This window comes from Giraffa tippelskirchi, chromosome 2, assembly GCF_054371585.1.
Source record: "Giraffa tippelskirchi isolate mGirTip1 chromosome 2, T2T-mGirTip1v1.2.pri, whole genome shotgun sequence".
Taxonomy (NCBI): Eukaryota; Metazoa; Chordata; class Mammalia; order Artiodactyla; family Giraffidae; genus Giraffa; species Giraffa tippelskirchi.
The window spans coordinates 162,104,505-162,120,854 of record NC_137276.1 but is presented as its reverse complement, the minus strand read 5'-3'; the positions used below and the strand labels follow the sequence as shown (position 1 = coordinate 162,120,854).

General features: G+C 41.6%; 1 protein-coding gene across 1 annotated transcript in view; it reads left to right on the top strand.

The window, feature by feature from the left end:
* Positions 1-2,363: 2,363 nt before the first annotated feature.
* The window catches only part of LSG1 (large 60S subunit nuclear export GTPase 1), a 29,930-nt gene continuing 15,943 nt past the window's right edge, over positions 2,364-16,350 (top strand). The window contains exons 1-7 of the mRNA XM_081537980.1: positions 2,364-2,849; positions 2,958-3,232; positions 4,644-4,770; positions 8,873-8,993; positions 9,183-9,269; positions 9,765-9,851; positions 13,801-13,861. Of these exons, the coding sequence (XP_081394106.1) occupies positions 3,134-3,232; positions 4,644-4,770; positions 8,873-8,993; positions 9,183-9,269; positions 9,765-9,851; positions 13,801-13,861 (582 nt within the window). The 5' untranslated portion in view covers positions 2,364-2,849; positions 2,958-3,133. The remainder of the gene's footprint in view (positions 2,850-2,957; positions 3,233-4,643; positions 4,771-8,872; positions 8,994-9,182; positions 9,270-9,764; positions 9,852-13,800; positions 13,862-16,350) is intronic.

The window sequence follows — 16,350 nt, the reverse complement described above, 5'->3', positions numbered from 1 at the left end:
ATCTTGGCCTCAACAGGTCTCAGCTATATGGGATATTAGGAAGATCTGACTAGTCTTCTAGACACTAACATTTCCACTGTCGTGACAAAGTAATGAGGAGAGTTTGGCTGGGTTGTGTTGTTCCCTGAAGTGTGTGGGTGGAATGGCTTTTGTAGTTAGAGGGTAGGGACTGGGCTGATTCATCTTTGCAACTTTCTCACTCAGGAGCGGCAACCAACACCTTCTCCACCCTTCACCATCACCATCATCACTCCCTGTGCCCCCATTTCACTTTGTTCCTCTGAATCTAGATCCCACGATCGTGTCTCATCAGCATCCTCAATTCCCCTTCCTCCTTGCCATCTCACTGAACTAGCCTCATGATCCTTCAGTATGAACCAATTATACATCTGGAATCTCACCGGCATTGTCCAGTTGTTGGGGGAAAAATTGTTCAGTTGTGAAAATGAACACAAAATACTAGGCAATGATCTTGCAGCATTATCTCATTTACTACTTCTGCAGGACAGGAATTATTATTATCCTCATTAACCAGATAAGAAAGCTGAGATTTAGTTCTTTGTCAGTGGTAGATTTGAGGAGCATCTCAGGGGGGAGTTAATTTTTTTTATGCCTTCCTTATTTGTCAGCTAAGAGTAGTTGTTGACATTTTACAATGTCAGTGTCTTTTTGATGCCCTATCTATCTTGATTAAATTATCACTTTATTTGATCCAGATTTTTTGAAGCCCAGGAGAAGAATGACAATAGAAACCAAAAGTGTTTGTTTTCCTTAAATCGCTGAAGGTGACAAAACCTGGAAGAGGAAATGAAGGTGAAGTCTCAAGTTTCTAACTGAGCTCTAGGTGGCAGGTTTGTTTACATCCTCTCATTATTATTGTCACTAGAATATAAAGTTTATTGAATCTTGCTTTATGAGTTGGTTTTATCCACTGAGCCCTGGTGGCTCAGAGGGTAAAGCGCCTTCCTGAAACGCAGGAGATCTGGGTTCGATCCCTGGGTCAGGAAGATCCCCTGGAGAAGGAAGTGGCAGCCCGCTCCAGTACTCTTGCCTAGAAAATCTCATGGACGGAGAAGCCTGGTAGGCTACAGACCATGGCGTCCCAAAGAGTTGGACACAACTGAGCAACTTCACTTTCTTTCTTTCTTTATCCACTCAGTTCTAAGAGAATGCCAGAAACTATCTCTTCCATCTTAGTTCTGGAGATGATGTTCAGGTTTCTGGTGTTTTGTTTGTTTGTTTGTTTTAGTAACCCAATTTTATTGTATGTTATTGTGGCCATGCCTCAATGCATGTACGATCTTAGTTCCTGACCAGGGATCCAACCCATGCCCCCTGCAGTGGAACGATGGAGTCTTAATCAGTAGACTGCCCCAGAAATCCCTCAGGTTTTTTAAAGATATGCTGTCTGTAAGTTGAGAAGTGGGAGAAAGCACGTTCTAATGCTTTCCTTCACTGATCTGTGAGCACCACCTTCCCAAAGCCATGCTGACTACTACATGGTTTGTCAGCAATCCTTTGGGTGTTTCCCAAAGTGCACTCCAGTTCAGTTAGAGTCAACAGTGAGATATAGCCCACAGCAGGGCTTAGCAGGGAATGCAGAGATGGGTGGCAGATACGGCTCCAGCTCTTCCTGACCCAAACTTGCTATGACTGACTTCTAGCCAGTGCTCTTCAGGGTCTTCATCTGCACCAGCAGGAAATGGACTTCTCTTGCTCTTCAGAGTGGCCTGTGGGCCAGACCAACATCATCATCATCTCCTGGAAGAACCCAGTGCCGCCAGACCCTAGACCTTATCAGTCAGAATCAGCACGTTAGCAAGATTCCTAGAGGGTTCACAAGCACATCAAAGTTGGGGAAGAACTGGGTTCTAAAATACACAGTAACAACCCTCATTCTCCCCTCATTATCTGCCCCAGGAATGGATAAAATATTGAGGAGACCTGGGTTTGATGCCTGACCGAATATATTTCAGCTATGATTTGGGCAAGCTGCTTGCTCTCAGAGCATCACAACAATGAGATGGTTCTCCTGATTAATGAGAATGGAGTTAAAACCCGCAACACCCACATAACTCTAATCCAACTTCTATAAAGATAGAGTGAGGAGCAAAAGTCAGGCCGCAAAGAGTAGAGCGGGGTCGCTGCTTTCACTTTATTTTAATTTATAGGAAAATTTAAATACAATTCTAGGTGGAAGTTCTTGCCTGGAAGATCCCATGGACTGAGGAGCCTGGTGGGCTGCAGTCCATGGGGTCGCTAAGAGTCGGACACGACTGAGCGACTTCACTTTCACTTTCATGTACTGGAGAAGGAAATGGCAACCCACTCCAATGTTCTTGCCTGGAGAATCCCAGGGACGGGGTAGCCTGGTGGGCTGCCGTCTATGGGGTCGCACAGAGTCGGACATGACTGAAGCGACTTAGCAGCAGCAGCAGCTAGGTGGAAGTTTTAAACGCTTTTTAAAAAGCTACTTGAAAAAAAAAAAGCATTTAAGTCAGATTCCTTTGGCTTTCTTTGCAACTTTGTCAAGCTCTTTCCATTCCAAACTGCCATCCACGCAGGAACTCTTCTCACCAATTCACAGCTTGGGAAGACCAAGTAAACACAAAGCTGTTTAGTTGCCAGGCGTGACAGCGGTGAAGCCACACCCTACAACACTAGGCTGAAAACTAGTGCCAGGAAGCAACGCCACCTAGCGCTGCAGGAACACCCTTCATCCAGGTCTCCTCCTCCTCCTGACGAAATGAACCGGAGGCGTGGCTGCTACCGCAAATATGCCCGGCCACTTTTTTCCGAGTCTCCTAGTTGTATCCCGAACACTAAAAATCGACGCACAAATTTAGAAGGTACCATTCGTTTAATCCACTCGCCTTATCCAACTTTGAGGTATTCTTAGGAATATATATTGAAAATTAAGCTCTGAGGCCACCTTTTGCATTTACTTTCTATCGTAGTGGCAAATATGAGATATGTAAGTGGCGATTTGAGGCAAACCATTCTGTTTCCCTGCGACTTCGGACCTTAACCACTTGGGCTCGCCCATACGTCACTTCCGGAGATCGCGCTGCTGAGTACCCAGAAAACTGGTGTGACTTTTGCTTGCTGCTTTTCGTCCGTCTACTGGACAAGCATGGGTCGGAGGAGAGCGCCAGAGGCTGGGACCCTTGGCCGGGCTCTTATCCGCCAGCAAGTTCAGCGGAGCCGTAGCCACCGCCACACTGACTCCTGGGTAAAAACCTTGTCATTTTCAGTCTTTCTGCCTAGTTGTGAGTCTGAACTCTGCGAAATTTGGGGTCAGAGTTCTCAGGGAAATATTCCAAAGGAAATGATGCCAAAATAGGGTTTCTAGGGATGAATACAGTCGCCACCGGGTACCAGCGGGGATCCGTTCTAGGCCCACCCCTAGCCTCTCTCGGATACTGAAATGCGCAAATGCTCAAGACCGTTAGAATCGACCAGGCGGATAAACAGGCCCTCCTAGCAAAACACAGGGCCTAGAAGTGGAGGCTAATGTGATGAGGTCGGAGTGAGATCTTGAAAACCAGGGCAAAAGTTTGATATTTATCCTGTAGGTCGTGGAAGCATTTGGAAGTTTCTGCACAGGAATGACGCAAAGACTACTTCTTGTTGTATTCATTTGTCTAAAGACTTGATCCTCCAAGAGCCGCTGGTTGGTAGCAGAAGTACAAAATAACTCAAATTCGTGCTTCACTTTTTTTTATTCCTTGGTGGTATTACTCAGAGCTGGACAGCATTTCTTCAAAGTTTGGCGGTCCTAGTAGCTTCCTGGGCCTGGAAACGGTGATAGTTTTAGGATCCTTGAAGAGCGGGATGAAGTGGTTTGATTGATTTGTAATTGTCATTTTGACATTCATTCCTCGAAGTGTTTGAGAATTCACAAAGTTCTCAGTAAAGAACTAGATTCTAATCCTTACCCTGATTTTTGCTGATTCTGTGGCCTTTGGGCAAACCACCTAGCCTTTTAACCTTCAATTTTTTTTTCATTTATTTGTACCTGTACAGAGCACGTAGCTTAGGATGGTGTTTATCTTATCAAACTGAGGTGTGTCTGAAATCAGTTCAGTAAGTGGCAACTAGCCAAGCTTTTCACCCCACAGAATAAAACTCAAGAAAATACCACCTTGTGTGGAATGTAATAAAGGTAACTTTCAGGATTATTTTGTTTTCACTTTACTATACTGAATGGTATACAGCATCTCACAGTCTCTCACAGCATTTGAATCACTATATGAAATGTATTTCTTACTGTGGGTGTCTCTCTAAAAAAGTTGACCAACAGTGGCTGCCAGAACCAGAGTATATGGTATATGGGTTTAGATTCAAATACCTCTACCACTTCTTAGCTTATGACTATAGGCAATTTATTCTATCCAGTTTAATCCTGATAGAGATATGAAGTTTATTTCAAAAGATTTTGAAAATTAAATAAGAAAGTAAACGGAAAATAACTATCATGAGGTAAGAAAGTGCTCATTTAAATGTTAACTGTTACTAGTGTTGACTAAAAGAGCTGACACCACCCTCAAGGCCATAGAATGGTTCTTTGGGAACATAGCGTTTGTTTGGATGTCAAGAGCAGAAGAAACCAGCTGTCTTACCTTCCTATGTTTTACTAATAGCTGCACACAAGTGAGCTCAACGATGGCTATGATTGGGGTCGACTTAATCTTCAGTCCATAACTGAACAAAGTTCCCTGGATGACTTCCTTGCCACTGCAGAACTTGCAGGAACAGAGTTTATAGCTGGTAAGTTGTTGCTAAGTGCCTTTCTGTCTTTGCTGACTAGATACAAGTAAATCTACTTGGGGGTGTTTTGCCAATCTTCCTAAACTCATATGGGAGCTGTTTTTAACCCAAAGGCAGATAACCCGGGAGCAGTGCGGAAGGGTCAGTTAAATTCAACAGGGAAGTACAAAATGTGCCACAGTTTTAAAATTCAGCTCTAAAAAGCATCTGTGGTTATCTATCATGTCAAATTCGAGAAACTCAGTCTCTCATCAGGGAAGAGACTAGTTAACATTATAGTGAACAGTAACCAGCTTTTACCAGAAAATGTTTCCTGCTACCATTGTTGGAAGCAAAATCCTGAATTAAATTTAAGTACTTGTCACACATTGTAGGGCATTTTTCCACGCATATAATTTATTTTAGCCACTGCTTGCCCTTTTTTGTTGGTTTTGTTTTGTTTGTGGTTTTATGTGTGTGTGTTTATGTGTGTTTTCTAAGCAGTTAGCAAACTACCTGGCACAGAGATACTACTATTTCTATTGCTCTTCTGTTATTATAACTGTTACATTGTTTAGCAAATTTGTTCATTTGTCCAAAATGCTTTTATTGAACCCCAGTTACTCTCAGGTGTTGTATGCCTACTGAAAGTATAGTATTGAATAAGACAAATTTTTATTTCTACAGAATTTTGTCTTAGGTGCTGTAAAAGAAGTCTCTAGCAGAGTGATAAGAGATGGATAAAAGGTGTCCATTTCTATCTGAAGGAAAACTGGGGCCGGTCAGGGAACTCTTTACTCCGGGTCTGAGCCTTAAAAGATGAGTTGATGTTAGCAGGACAGGTGAGATGATGCAGGACGTTACACACAAGCAGGCAGAGCACTTAAAGCTAAGATCTGAGCAGCAGCCTGCTTTGTTCAGAAAATGGTTAGAAGAAATTTCACGGTGCTTAGAGTACATGAGTACAAGAGGCGATGAACAAACACTTAGGGAGGAGGGAAGCCAGGTCCAGGAAAGAATGAGGTCTTTAAAGGTGTCTTTAGAGGGTTGTAAGCAAGTATGTTTTTTGAAGATCACCGATGGATTTTGAACAAGAAAGACCAGTTAGGAGATTGTTGCTTTAGTCCAGCAAGCGAATCAGGCCAGGGCTGAAATAGTAGTAAAGAGAAGAATGGAGAAAAGAACAGAAACAAAACTGTTCGTGGTTAGAATAAACCAGACTTTGTAGAGGGGCTGGAGTAAGTGAAGAAGAGTGTCTTTTTTGCACGTTAATGAGTACTCCTAAATGGTTTCGGAATACGGATTGGTCTTCTGAGCAACGTTAAGTGTAATTAGAAGGTTGGAATTTTCAGTCCCACTGAGGAGAAGAGGGGGCTTCCCTGGTGGCTCAGTGGTAAAGAATTCGCTTGCAGTGCAGGAGATGCGGGTTCGATCACTGGCTTGGGAAGATCCCCTGGAGGAGGGCATGGCAACCCACTCCAGTATTCTTTCATAGAGAATCCCATGGACAGAGGAGCCTGGACAGAGGCTGCAATCCATGGGGTCCCAAAGAGCTGGACACAACTGAAGACACTGAGCATGAACGTGAGGGAAAGGAGAGGAGTTGGAGATGAAGTTAATCACTAATGATCGATGACTTGATCCACTCATACCTCCATAATGAAATTTCCATAAGCCTTTCAAAAAATCCATAAAAATCCCTCATTGAAATTAATTCCCTTTCCCTTAATAATGGAGAATTATTTAATGATAGGATTTTCCTCAATTCTCTGTGGCCTTCAGACAGCACTTGTCTCCTGAACACACAGGGACAGGGATTCTTAACCTGGAGACTGCAAGTTTCAGCTGTCCATGAACCCCTCAGATTGCAGGCAGAATTGTACTTTTGTGTGTTGTGTGTGTGTGTGTTCATGTACGTAGTGTACTTTTGAATAGGGTGATGGTCCATGGTTTTTAAGCTGGTTCTCATGGATCCCTGACCTTAACAAAGGAGTGCAGAACAATGAAAAATGCTAAGTGTTCACTGGGAATTCTTCACTTTTAAAAGATGGCAAAGGCCGTACTCAGCAAATAAGCAGAAGATATGATATTGTGACATAAAAACAAGTACATTTATATTTGGTCTTCATTTCTGGTTCCTTGATACAAGAGTTTCCAAAACCCTGGTGATTTCTTAAGTGGTAGGGGCAAGAGGAGTGTCTTTTATTATTCATAAGAAGCCCCTTTCAACCTTATTAGGTTGGACTTCCCTGATAGCTCAGTTGGTAAAGAATCCACCTGCAATGCAGGAGACCCCAGTTCGATTCCTGGATTGGGAAGATCCCCTGGAGAAGGGATAAGGCTACTCACTCCAGTATTCTTGGGCTTCCCTTGTGGCTTAGCTGGTAAAGAATCCGCCTGCAGTGTGGGAGACCTGGGTTCGATCCCTAGGTTGGAAAGATCCACTGGAGAAGGGAAAGGCTATCCACTCCAGTATTCTGGCCTGGAGAATTCCGTGGGGTCCCAAAGAATTGGACACAACTGAGTGACTTTCACTTTCACTTTTCAACCTTACTAGAGTTTATGCTAATGAGGTGCCCTGAGGTTGCTATGAGAAGGCTGGACAGTGCTTCTGCCTGGGGTCTCATTGCCGCAGGAACCTACCCTGTGATTTGAGAGTTGGGACTTTCCGAAACTCCTCCCCCAACCTCTGGGGATGGGACATGTCCTGGAGATTGAGTTAATCAACCATGCCCAACTATTTAACAGTGGCACCTGTGTAATGAGGCCTCCATAAAAACCCATTCGCAGATTTGGCATCTGAAGTGGGAGCAGTCTGTTGATAGTGTTAGAATAGAATTGAATTGTAGGACACCCAGTTGGTGTCTGGAGAGTTGGAAAACTGGTTGTTGGTGTGAGAAAACCCACACATTTGGTGTCAGAAGTGTTGGTAGTGAAAGCAGTTCAGAGACAGGTGGCTGCATCATCCGTTGTGTGCTTACTGCTTATGGCTACTGAGATGAGAACAGGAATGGGTAGTTGACTCTCCCTAGGATTGGAGATTTGAGAGCAACTGTGGTGCGCTAAGGAATTTGATGTTCAGTCAGAGTGTGGAATGGGTATACTCTGGCTTTAGCCAAATAGGGAAAGAAGTGAAGCTATAAGCTGGATGGTGGACTGGGAGAAGAGGAAACAATCAAGGGGCTAGAGGGATTTACAGAGCTTGGACCAAGCAAAGTGGGAACACTGGGTGGGAGATCACCATTGGAAGGAGAAATTAATGTGACAGAATGATTAATTATGGGGTTAGAGGGGTGTGTGCTCTGACTGGTGGTTGAGGATGACATGATGAGAATGCTGACTGAAGGTGACTGGACTGTCCAGTATTGGTGGTCACATGAGGGTAGTAGATTGCGGTCTTTGCCTAAAGATCAAGAGAACCATTGCTGAAGATGTCCTGTTATCCTTGAATAGGACTTCCTCTTGGCATTTTGGTAAGAATCTTAGCTGGCTTCCAAGTGCTTATCTCAGTGGACTCACCTGCCCAGGAGGCTGTGTGGAGGGGTGCAGTAGAGAGGCCTGGAGCAGCTTGGGGGGATAGAGCTAGAGCAGAGGCCTCTGGTTTATACATACACTGGGTGTTTTTTTATTCCTTTGAATTCTTGTACAGCTTAATTGTGAGTGTTTATAAATGTTTTATATAAATTATAGGTTTGTAGTAGTTCACCAGTTCTGATTGGGGTGAGTCTCCTTGCTGAACTTTGCTTTCCCCCTCAGTCCCTTTGGCTTGCAATTATCCTCCATAGGTAAAATGAGGAGATTGGTTGTCATGAATATTCGCAATTGCTTCCCACTCCTCTTGTTTCTCGTTCCAAGAAATACATTTAGCATATAGAGTTTTATAAAAATCAGTACTTGGAAAAGTGGTTGACCTTTTGAAACATTCAGTAAAGATTTTTTTCTTTTTTTTTTCGTAGAAAACGTCCTTTGAAAATTATAATTTATCCAAGGTTAGGGGAATCTATGTAAATCAAGAAAGCTTAAATTCTGTTTTAGGTGCTCATATTTTTAGTACTCTAAGTAATGAATTCACTCTCTATACTGCCTGTTAAATAGCAGTGCTTTTTTTTCCCCCTATGGACAGAGAAGCTTAATATTAAATTTGTGCCTCCTGAGGCTAGAACTGGACTGCTATCTTTTGAGGAGAACCAGAGAATTAAGAAACTCCATGAAGAAAACAAACAGTTCCTGTGTATACCAAGGAGGTGAGTTGAGTAAAAATGTAGGATGTTAAAAGGCATAACGAAACCACTAAATATAAAATTTTTTATTTGGTGTTCACTTTTTTCTGCTTTCTTTTCTCAACTGCCGTTATTAAATCCGGTTATCCTATTCTATTTTGGTAACTCATGTGGGGTTTGTGTTTTGTTTTTTTTTCTTTATGATTGTTTCAGACCAAAGTGGGACCAAAAAACTAGCCCAGAAGAACTCAAACATGCAGAGAAAGATAACTTTCTAGAATGGCGACGTCAGCTTGTCCGGTGAGTGTTCACCTCCATGAAGAATTTTCTTGAAATTTTGAGTTAGGCATGTTGGTGTGCTTGCGTTGCTGTTTGCCTTTTTAAGGCTTTGTTCTTTTAAAGAGAAATGGTGGATTTCATCTTATAAGTGCAACTTGGTGTGTGTGCAAGCCACATTGCTTTGTGCATGTGTTTCCTTGCACAAAGGTGGTGAGTTCATTGCTGCATTCCTGGCCTTTTCTCCTTTTCATATCCTTCTCCCACCGTTTGTTGCTCTGGAGTTGATCACTGCTCCCTGGAGCCTTCTTCCAACGTGATGGATAAACCTCTAGGACTTAAAAGCTTAAGTGGAAAATGTAAATTTGATTTGCATATTAACTCAACAGAAAGGATATAAAAATCGTTTGACAGTTAATATTTGTGTGCCTATTTTTTAATGCAATGAATTTGAGTATTTATGTTACTTGAAACCTATTAAAATCTAGCAGAAATAGAAACTTCTCATTCTAAAACCAGGTTGGAAGAGGAACAAAACCTGATATTGACACCATTTGAAAGAAATTTGGACTTTTGGCGCCAACTCTGGAGGGTGATTGAGAGAAGGTAGATTACCATTTTCTCTTTGTGTAAGGAGGACGTGGTGGTGGTGTTATGTTAGATTTGCATGTTATATATGTTTGTGAGCCCAGGGAGGGGTTAAGGGAACAGGATCAAGCTACACAAAGGGCTACTGAGGATTATTATAAAAACTGAAACTGTGATCATACATTTCTTTTAAAATAAAGGGGGGGTTTGTTATTAATAAACACATTGATAAACTTAAAATAATGGTTATTGTTTTCTGTAAGATGAGTTGTGAAGCATCTATAGTTATTTCAGCAAATGTATACGCATTCATACTAGTAACATGGAAAATACAGGTGTGAAAAGGATTGATGTCTGCTTGCAGAGAGCAAATGTGTTATGGGGAGAGGTCAAACACCAGGGCCACATAGATAGATGAATTGCAATCCTTGCACTAAGTTGACGAAATACCTAGTAAAATACAAGATGGAGTGTGAGTCCTACTGTGTTACAGATGGAAGGATCTCGGGCTGAGTCAGAGCAGAAGAAGGAACAGTTAGTAGTATTGGGCAAATTTAGGAGTGATTTGTTTCAACTGGGATTTGAAAAGAAGAGAATGACTTTGATGAGTTGAGAATGGGAGATTTTCAATCATTGCCATGTCCTGATTGTTAGAAATTGATAAATCAACTTTCTTCAATCTCATTCTTTGTTATTGCTAAAGGGTTTTTATTTTTGTCAAAAGAGTGTCTGAATTATTTATAAGGTCCCCTTAAATGAACCTTATATTTGAAATGATGCTTTTAACAACAAGTCTTCGGGGGTAGGTGTGTGTGTGTTTAATCTATAAAATACACCCAGTAAGAATGTTAGGAAACAGGATACTTTCACTGGGGTTCTTGGGAAAGAATATTAGCACATTTAGCATTATTACCAAGAAAAAGGACTTGGATTAAATTTGTAAAAGTCACTTACATTTCTTCTTAGGGTGATGAAAATGCTCTGGAATTAGTGGTGATAGTTATACAACTTTGTGGCTGTATTAAAAACCACTAAATTGTATAGTTTTAAAAGGATGAATTTTATGCTATGTGAATTACCTCTTTTTCTTGAAAGTCACTTACATGCCTCCAACCCATCTTGCTCCCTCGGGTGGAGAGGGTCACTGGGCTGGTATGTGAGGAGTTGAGACTATTAAGGCAAATCTCTAAGCCTGAAGGAAGGGGAAGGTTAATTAGCCTGGCTAATTGCCAGGCTCCATGCAGACCTCTTAGATTGACCTAGGTTTGAATGGGGCTTAGGAAGACCCAGTATGGTTCTTTTGGGGACTGGAGTGGACTGATCTCTTCTTCATGCAGTTGGGATGTATATTGCTGAAAATGCCTGTTTTCTTACTGAAAATGCCATTTCTTATTTCCAGAGAGAATTGGTAACACTGTGAAATATTGAAACTTCAACCTTGAGGGAATGCCCCCATCTGCACACTCTTAGTTTAGTTTTTAATTCTAGATTTTCTATTTCATATATTGTCTGTCTTTTTCCACATTTCTTTTTTTCCCTATTTATTCTGGTTTCTGACTTGTGTGTAAGAGACTCTCCACAGGTGTCAAGTGATGTTTGCCATCTGTTCATATTTAAGAAAACAAAGTGTTACAAGCTGATTGACAGGACTTCTGTTTGGGTGATTCTGCCACCAGGTGAACTTCTCTGTATGGTGACTGAGCAGAGATCAATTTTATTTTGTTGGACTACCCCAAGATGTTAGTATCTATGGGTGTTTTCCCTAGGATCAGTCAGTTTCTTAAAGAGAAGCACGATTGTCTGCCAGGATGGGGTAAAGGTGATAGTATACCGCACAGGGGCTGGGCCTTTCCACCATTTTGGGTATGTGTAGACTTACGTTAATCCTCCTCTCATAAGTATGGCATCTCTTTCCCACCTTCTCCTATGCTTGAGGTCCTAGTTCTGGAGCCTCTCAGGTTCATCTTCTCCACAATAAAGCCTGGCCTTCTGCCATTGGAATAGGGGGCTGAGGGGCTGTGGGGTGAAGTGTGGCTGCCTGGCTGAATGGAACAAGGGAATAGACCTAATCACTCCCTGTTCAGAGTGATTTCAGCCCCACACCTCGCCCTTGTCTCAAAAGCCGCGTCTGATGCTTATGATCCTCAGCTTTCTCGGAGCTCTGGAGTGTGAACAGGCCTGCTTCTCATTGGCTGACTTTCTGAGTTGCTCTTCTTTCTTTTTGTCCTAATGAGTTCCAGCCTTTGCTTTCATTTTTGTAGATTTTGAGAGAGAACAAAGGTAACCATATGAATTCTTCCATGTTTAACAGAAAGGCCCTTCCCTTATTTTTTATGCCCCTAAACAATCTGTTTGTTTCCCCAGAGTAAGCCTGGACCTGTTGAAACTTGTAGCTTCAATTGGATTACAGCATCACTTGTTCTGTTGCTCTGTCACATGGAAGTGGATCTGAATTACATGAAAATATCAATAAAGTGATGCTGGCCATGTCTCTTAACAGGAAATATTTATTGATATGTTCTGTAAAACAGCAGATGTCTCCTGTTTGGTAACAGGCTAGCTATGTCATCTGCCTCTTTAATTTCAAGAATGGTTATCAGAATGGATTTGGTGTATAACATTTCATTGAAATGCAGGAAACTGCTGAGACACGGAGGGCAGAATGCTGCTTCCAGTCAGACAAGGCGTTTCCATTGCGTTGCATCAACCCTTCCCAGCACATAACTGGCACTTTGCCCTGCATCTTAATTCAGTACACGAAGCAAGCCATCTTAAACTTGTCTTCTTTTCTGGTCTGTCTAAGCTGGTTATTCTTTCTGCCTGTTTGGCAGGTAGACATAACATTTATGGATGTTTTTTGCAGTCATTTTTGCATTTACTGTTAAATCCTTACAGTTGGAAAGCAGTAGATATTACCTTAAACAAGGAAATACTAGGACCCACTTAACTAGAGAACTTTTTAAAAGCATCTTGTCATAAATTAGCAAGTCTGTGAGTTCCTCTACTCACAAGATTATGCTGGAAATTTATTCTGAAGGAAAATGCAAACTCAAATTTGTCAAAAGCCCTGCCCTGAATGGTAACCTTGATTCAACACACTTCCTTGGTGTTCAGCATAGTTGCATAGGAGTTACTTCAGGAAGAATGAACCGGACATGGATTGGGAAGACTGCTGGAAGGTGCTGGGACACGTGCAGCTTGTTTCCTCCCAGCAGTGGTCACAGCATCTTTCCTAGCCACAGAGGCTGAAGGCAGGGAGGATCCTACTAGAGAAGTGCAGTATTTATTCATACAGTGCTGGCCTGCTGGTCCCCGCTACCTTTGTGAGGAATTCGAGGGACTTGCTGTCTGCGCGGAAAGTTTTCATATTGCTCCATCATCTGTGTGACAGAAGGGGTTGGATTCATCGTTCCTGCTTCACCATGGCAACTTAAGTTGATACTTCGCTGTTTTGAATTTTTGCATTTAAGCACATTCTTAAAACTGGTGCATGATGATTTGCTAGTTGTGAGAAGGGTATAAGTGAGGTTTATAGACTTCATAGTGGCAGCTGTGATCAGGTGATATATTAGGGCTTTTTGAGGCCTTACTTAACACAGGTGTAGACTGGGTGCTGAGTATACAGTAGACCTCACCTTGGATTGAAGTCTTTGGAATAACTCGTTAATCTTTCCAGGAGAGATTCCTAGAAGGTATAGTTAAAAATTTCAGCATATTGAGAGCAGGAAAGTGTTTTGATTATAGCATGATCTCTGGTCCAGAGTGCTTGAGTTCCCCTTCAAACTCCATCACTTAGTACCTTGTGACTTTGAATAGGCCACTTAGCTGTTCCAAGCTTCAGTTTCTTCACATATAAACTGGGGATAATTGCATCTATTGAAAGTTAAATATATCAGTGCCTAACATATGGAAAATGTTTGCTCCTTTCACTTCACAGTGATTGACGTGTCTCACATTTGTTTTTCAGTGATATCGTGGTCCAGATAGTAGATGCTCGAAATCCACTCCTGTTTAGGTGTGAGGATTTGGTAAGTAAAACGTGACAAGATTCAAACTTAAAATCCTTGGAGCAGCAGTGGGAGAATAGCATCACTGACAACAGTGACTCTAGGCCGACCTTTGCACCCTTTTCTATCAGGTCTCCCACTCCTCCCGAGGCCAGAAGCTTGCATAGTGGGACCCTTTAGACAGATGTTTTCTTCAGATAAGTGTTTCCATCTGCAGGAAGGCACAAACACTTGAACTTTCTAGCTTTTAGTTCAGAGGCTTTTGCCAGTGTTTCTCATTTTTTAAGAGACAGTAAATGAAGTAGTATTCTGCTGATTTTGGCATATGCTTAGTCTGTTCATCCTACTAAGCTTTCTCTTCTCACACCATAGTTACTACCTTCTGTGGTATTCTACAAATGATCTAAGTTTGTAAAATACTGCAGGGGGTCATCATTACGGTGTGAGCATCACTAGAAATTAGGCGATACAGGCTTTGAATTAATAAGACTGAAAACACATGAAGTATTCCTATTTCTGTTTGAGGACCACAGTGGGACCATTATTTTAAAATCTAGTGAATAACAAAATTCAAACTAGGGAAACTTTTACTAATTCAACTTTCAATATTTTTAGGGTATTTCCTATTGGAAAGCTATGCTTGGGGTTAATTTAATCACTGGCTCTTATTTACCTTTTAGACTTCAAAAATATTTTTTATAATAAAAGGTAAGATTATTATTGGCTGTCATCACTTGGCGTGAAAATAGTTCCTACTGACTGACGAATCTTTTTTTTTTAACGCAGTTATTTATCTTTGCTTGAAAGAAACTGTATAATTTAAAGAAATAAGAACAGGGCAGGAAAGCATTTCTTTTTTACCCTTTAATTTTTTTGTGTGAAGAATTTGTAAGTATATGTGACCTAACTTCTTTTCAAAGCCTGCTGAAAGGATCCATAGAATGTACCATGATTAAAAATCTTTCATATTAGGACTGTTTTAAAACTGGGGACAGTAAGACCTTTTAGTAATAGCTAAAAGGGACTAGACCATTCAGGTATGACCTAAATCAAATCCCTTATGACTATACAGTGGAAGTGAGAAATAGATTTAAAGGACTAGATCTGATAGACAGAATGCCTGATAAACTACGGATGGAGGTTCGTGACATTGTACAGGAGACAGGAATCAAGACCATCCGCAAAAAAAGGAAATGCAAAAAAGCAAAATGGCTGTCTGAGGAGGCCTTACAAATAGCTGTGAAAACAAGAGAAGCTAAAGGCAAAGGAGAAAAGGAAAGATACACCCATTTGAATGCAGAGTTCCAAAGAATAGCAAGGAGAGGTAAGAAAGCCTTCCTCAGTGATCAATGCAAAGAAATAGAGGAAAACAATAGAATGGGAAAGACTAGAGAGCTCTTTGAGAAAATTAGAGATACCAAGGGAACATTTCATACAAAGATGGGCTCGATAAAGGACAGAAATGGTAGGGACCTAACAGAAGCAGAAGATATTAAGAAGAGGTGGCAAGAATACACAGAAGAACTGTACAAAAAAGATCTTCACAACCCAGATAATCATGATGATGTGATCACTCACCTGGAGCCAGACATCCTGGAATGTGAAGTCAAGTGGGCCTTAGAAAGCATCACTACGAACAAAGCTAGTGGAGGTGATGGAATTCCAGTTGAGCTATTTCAAATCCTCAAAGATGACACTGTGAAAGTGCTGCACTCAATATTCCAGCAAATCTGGAAAACAGATCAGTGGCCACAGGACTGGAAAAGGTCAGTTTTCATTCCAATCCCAAAGAAAGGCAATGCCAAAGAATACTCAAACTACCGCACAATTGTACTCATCTCACACGCTAGTAAAGTAATGCTCAAAATTCTCCAAGCCAGGCTTCAGCAATATGTGAACCGTGAACTTCCAGATGTTCAAGCTGGTTTTAGAAAAGGCAGAGGAACCAGAGATCAAGTTGCCAACATTTGCTGGATCATTGAAAAAGCAAGAGAGTTTCAGAAAAACATCTATTTCTGCTTTATTGACTATGCCGAAGCTTTTGACTATGTGGATCACAATAAACTGTGGAAAATTCTTGGAAGAGATGGGCATACCAGACCACCTGACCCGCCTCCTGAGAAATCTGTATGCAGGTCAGGAAGCAACGGTTAGAACTGGACATGGAACAACAGACTGGTTCCAAATCGGAAAAGGAGTACGTCAAGGCTGTATATTGTCACCCTGCTTATTTAACTTATATGCAGAGTACATCATGAGAATCGCTGGGCTGGAAGAAGCACACGCTGGGATCAAGATCGCGGAAGAAATATCGATAACCTCAGGTATGCAGATGACACCACCCTTATGGCAGAAATCAAAGAAGAACTAAAGAGCCTCTTGATGAAAGTGAAAGAAGAGAGTGAAAAAGTTGGCTTAAAACTCAACATTCAGAAAACTAAGATCATGGCATCCGGTCCCATCACTTCGTGGCAGATAGATGGGGAAACAGTGGAAACAGTGGCTGACTT